At 36.9% G+C, this 5,588-nt stretch overlaps 1 protein-coding gene across 1 annotated transcript; it reads right to left on the bottom strand.

Moving 5' to 3' along the window:
* Positions 1-1,724: 1,724 nt before the first annotated feature.
* LOC114922650 (olfactory receptor 14A16-like) lies at positions 1,725-2,669 on the bottom strand. The gene has a single exon (XM_029284369.1). The coding sequence runs from the start codon at positions 2,658-2,660 to the stop codon at positions 1,725-1,727; it is 936 nt and encodes a 311-aa protein (XP_029140202.1). The 5' UTR covers positions 2,661-2,669.
* Between the last annotated feature and the right edge of the window lie 2,919 nt (positions 2,670-5,588).

The following is a 5,588-nucleotide window of genomic DNA, read 5'->3' as shown; positions in this document are numbered from 1 at the left end:
GTCGCCGACTGAGGTCACCCCTGGATCGCCTCCATCCCAGCTACCAAACGGACATGCCACCGGAATCCAGGAAGGTAACTCGGGGCTTTACGGAGGGAGATTTAGTGTATGCCCTAAATCACGCGGGGGAGCCGAAGTGGGTGAAAGCGACCATCATCTCTATCGCCGGGCCCCGATCCTACGAAGTTCGCGTGGAGGAAAACCGGGTTTGGCGGCACCACCTTGATCAACTGAGGGGCCGAATCGGGGTCGCTGGGTTACGCCAAGAAAGTGCGGCCGACCACGCGGGCAGGGCCAGAGACAACGGCGGGGACGAGTATTGGCCATTGGTTCCACCCGTCAGTCAACCACCTCAAGAAGCGAGACCCATTGCAGCGGCCCAAGGACAACCACGCAGAGGGGAGAATACCGAGGCAAGAGCGGAACCGAGTCACACGGTTCCCCACCGATCAGCGCGAGGGCATCGGCCTCCCACATATCTGAAGGACTATGTAACCACTATTCACCAAGGACGATAGCAAGAACTTTGAGGGGAGGGGTATTGTGTTCTTTGTATTCCCCCCCCTTAATCCCCTATGCATATCCTGATCACCCATTAAGGGTGATTGCCCTTCACCATTGATCGCCCATTAAGGGTGATTGCCCTTCACCATTGATCGCCCATTAAGGGTGATTGCCCTTCTCCATCTTCATACAGTTTCATGCCCGTTGCTGGTTGGCTAACTAGCAACAGGGTCTTGCCAGCCAATGGAATTGTGTGATTACAAGCCAGGGGAATCCCATAAAAGAGGGCTCCCCTGGCCCAGAGAGCCAGTCCGGATTTACTTTATGCCTTGCCAATAAACCAAGAGCTGACTGTCACTCGACTCATGTCTTACTGCCTATGCGATCTAACAATTACCCCCATCCTTCTCATGCCACAGATTTTTGACAAATGTAACTAATGTCTCTGTCCCACAATCAGGCCTCAAAAGGGGTCCAGATTCATTCAGGACCCTCTGAAGCTGCTATGCAACAACCTTTTCAACCACCTTCCCTAAAAACAGAAGATGGGAACTGGACAAAAGTTGTCCAGATAGGTGGACAATTTAGAATTTTATTTGAAGGAGTGGCTGCACAAAGGCCTTCTTTAAAAATGCTGGAAACAGCCCTTCATGCAGTGAGGAATTTCTCACTGCCTGAACCCATATGGTGGTCACCATCTTGAAGGTTAACTTGATAAAACTATTATCTAGGCAACTCTAATGGACCTGGTCCACAAATTGATTTGATTGTCTTTCAGGTGTTCTACAAATTCCTCCAAACAGCCCTGAAGATAATTTGTGAATCAGATGTTGTAAAGTGAAACACTGATCTGTACCACTATGTTCTTTTTGGAAGCCTGCTTTTTCTTCTGTTACCATCTGCCTAATATCCACCAAATTAATCAGTCTCTTTAAAAGAAACATTGTATATTGTCAATGAGACTTGTTGGGTGAAAGTTAGGAGGATTTGTGCAATCTTCCATTTTAAATATTGGGATTATTAATTCATTCTGTGACATTGATATAAGTAAACAAGGATGTAGGAATAGACACACACTAGTTAGCAAATGTAGTCTGTTTCAAGGGATCTCATTCATTATGAATACAAAGAAATGAATAAAAAGAAATAAAAGTGCAAATTCTAAATCACATCATAGTTGCACCATAATTACCATTTTAAAAAGAATTCAATTTTTGTAATCAATTTTGTAAATTGTTTAATTTTTTCAGTATTTTCTTGAGAGCCTTTTGTAGGTCATTGTTCCTGAAGCTATAAATAATAGGATTCAAAACTGGTGGCAAAGTTGTGTACAAAACAGCAGAAAGTAAATCCACAGAAGGAGAAGAGAGTGATTTGGGCCTCATATAGGAAAATACAGCTGTGATGATAAATAAAGAAAAAACAGTTAGGTGGGGAACACATGTAGAAAAAACTTTATACCTCCTTTGAACAGATGCAATTTTCATCACAGACAAGAATATGTGAGTATAAGAAGCAAAGATGAATGTAAAAATAAAGGAATCCAAAAAGAATCCAAGAACAAGTATCAACATTTGGTTGATTTTTGTATCTGTGCAAGAAATCTTTTGTAACTGAGGAATGTCACAGAAATACTGGCCAATCAGGTTGGACACACAAAAGTTTAACCTAAAAGTCATACTGGTTTGTAAGATCCCATTGATCAGATTGCATATGAAGGAAATTGCTATCATTTGAATGCAGGCATTCAAATTCATTATCAGCCTATATTGCAGAGGATGGCAAATGGCTACATAACGGTCATAAGCCATAATAGTTAACAAAGCAAGTTCACCACCAACAAACATAACCATTAAAAAGGTCTGAGTAACACATCCAGCAAAGGAAATCCCTTTGTTGTTTGTCCATGAAATAGCTATGGATTTTGGAACTGTTGTAGAGATGGAACAAATATCTAAAAGGGAGAGGTTGACCAAAAAGTAATACATTGGACTATGAAGGTTGTGGTCAACTGCCACTGCTGTTATAATGAGACAATTCCCTGTTAAAGCTGTTATGTAAACAATAAGGAACATCACAGAATGCAAAATTTGCAAATCTGGGTCATCAGAAAATCCCATCAGAACAAAGTCTCTCACAGAAGATTGGTTGGCCATTTCATGTATTTGAATCTGTGGAAAGTAGTTAAATGATTAGTCAGTTAGTGAAGAATATAAATTTCATAATATTTTCCCTAACTTTTTAATAAATTCCTCATATAACAATATTGCAAGATTAGAATGTCAATAGTGTGGATCCCACAGCTAGCAAATTCTAATGAACTTTTGTTCATTTATCTACTGCATAGATTAAAAATAATTCTTCTCCCTGCCTATATTCCTAACTGTAAGTTGAAATATGTATTATGGTTCTTTTTGGACCATGGCTCATTCAATCTTATAGCTATCCATGGAAACAAATATAACTGATGTATCTACAGTATTACTCTGACAATGATTCTACCAATCACAATCCAATCTGCTGGAAATGGTAGAAATTATTTTAACTACTGAGATGGCAGAACTGTTTTCTAAAGTACATGTAAGTACTTTTCTCTGTGGCTAGAAAGGAAAGTTTTAATTAATCACTTCCAATTTTAATTATACTTCCAATTTTAACCATCTCCTTCATATAAGATATTGGCAGAAATGATCTAAATATGTTTATACAGTAGTTTATGGGTTCCCCAAACTGTTCATAATTGATCTCTAAGTGTCAATAGGTAATATTAAAGTAATGTTGATTAAATTGTTTTAATATAATAAATGTTTGAGGTCAATGAGCAACCTGAAGCTTCAAGAAAGGGTCAATGAGTTGGATGATTTGATAACTCCTATTTTAAGACAATTTGAATGAATTATAAAATCCTGATTCTACTACAATTCCATCATAGCAATCTTAATAGAGTGGCATAATCATCAGAGAGAGGCAGAAGTGCTTAACCCCCATTAGATTCTTTAGGATTGTAAATTAAAGTTAGATGATTGTCCAAACAATATGGGATGAAGATTTCTTAAAGATTGCATTAATTGTGGAAATCATCTAAGGAGTACAGTAAGCTACCTATCTTGCAATTACTCAGTCTGGAAGCTTCTTTCCACTGAAATATGTTAGATCCAGACTGCTACATCTTAAGGAATCCCGTTGAAGGCCTATCTCTTTACTTGGGCTTACTCTGAACTTTGGATGAATTGTTTTTACTTCTGAAGTTATTTTCTACTATCTCTTTTTTCCTTTAGGTAGGTAGGTAGTAGGGGGTAGATGAATACAGTTTTAACGTTTTTGAGGTATTACCTTATAAGAAGAAGTAAGAAATGCACTTAATGCCAATGCTAGTACTAACAATAATAGTGTATTTGACCTTTATTTCACCATTATAATTCTCTATATAAGACAATAGAAATAGCAGTTGTCCACACCCTATCATATAGCACAATTTTAATATGTAACAATATAAATATAATATTAACACCAACATATTGTAGCTTTCTCTTATTTCAAGAAGACAATACAATACAATACTTACAGAGTATTCATAATTAAAATATAGGTATTTTTACACTTACTTGTTACATAAGCTGCAAATAATTTCATTCAACTCAATGTTACTCTCAGAAACTAAAAGTGAGATAAAATCAGTGGTCCTCCTTGGTGATAAACTAAAAAAGTTGTATTTACTTTTGTTTTCCTGGAAGATCAGTGAACCATTCTTCTTGGCTGTGATCTTACAGAAAGAACTGGAAATATTTTGTTGTTGTTTTCTGCAGTACTTCAGAGAATCATTCCTTAAGGACCACCACAATTCCATGAAGCATTGTTATTCCCACCGGTCTTAGGAGTTCTCTTAGGAGTGGTTATGAAATCCCACTTGCTTTCTTAGTTGCACAACACACTTAGTTGCCACAGTTGTTGATACAAACTAATTGTGATCAATCAGAGAAAATTAGAGCAACTAGATATTAGCAAGGAGGTAGACAATGACAAGCTGAAAACTGTGATGAGGGTAGGAATTTCTGTCAATGGGAAATTACCTATGCCCAAGCTACAAACTTCAGGAGGAAGCTGTACAATAATTATTTCAACTTTGCTGAGGAGACCTATGATCTTTAGTCTTTTACCCAACATCAATAGATCCTACATGTTCAAGAGCAGAAATGACTCATTTGGAATAAACTTCAAGTATTCATGCATGTCCATAAATGCTTCTGATTTAAATATCTCAAATCACTTACTATAGAGAGATGAACAATGCTTATTATTAATGTTTTTTTTTCTTTTTAAGCCATTGTTCCTTTTTAATTTTTCAATTTTAAGTGTTAACTTCAAGCCAGTGAGGGCACATGTCTGGAAATACAAAAGTCTATTGCTTTTCATAGAATGGTAAGTTTCCCAGAGTCACTTGGTTGAGTTAAGTGGCTATAAAATTGAGTAAACAAACAAACAAACAAACATTCTGTTTTCACATGTGAACATAAATTATAAAAATGTCCCCTTCCCTAAAATATTCCTTATAATGTGTTTTTCTCCCCTAAATAAATATATTTAAATAAGGACCAACTAGCCAAAGGATAATTCAGGCATATATCCTCGGAGACACAATGGAAGGTTTCAGTTCAAACTGAACTAACCCTTCCTTATTTCTGTTCCTTAAAGAAAACATTGAAGCCAGGTGCTCTTTTTCTTTACTTCCAGGGACTGGGAAATTTGAAACAATATTTTGATTTGATTTTGATATTTCAGTTAGTGATGTGAGTAGAAAAGTGTGTTACTTCTCATTCCCAATATTTCTTTTCTTAATGGGAACTACAAGTGCAGTTGAATAAAATTTCAAATTGAGTGATGTCTATTTCATGTCCCTTTTCTTTCAATGTCTACTAAAGGAAGATGGGACTGAACTTCCAAACAGAAGCAGAAAGCTGTATTCTTATTTTCTTAAGTACAGCTGTCTATTTGTTTATTAATTTAGTCCTTTTTTTCTTCCTCACTAATTCTTTTCTTATTCATTCTCAGCAGTGAAATCACATTCGTATAGATTCCTATATAGA

This window comes from Protobothrops mucrosquamatus, unplaced genomic scaffold (genome assembly GCF_001527695.2).
Source record: "Protobothrops mucrosquamatus isolate PMUCROS unplaced genomic scaffold, P.Mucros_1.0 scaffold550, whole genome shotgun sequence".
Lineage (NCBI taxonomy): Eukaryota > Metazoa > Chordata > Lepidosauria > Squamata > Viperidae > Protobothrops > Protobothrops mucrosquamatus.
This window is presented reverse-complemented; position numbering and strand designations above follow the sequence as displayed.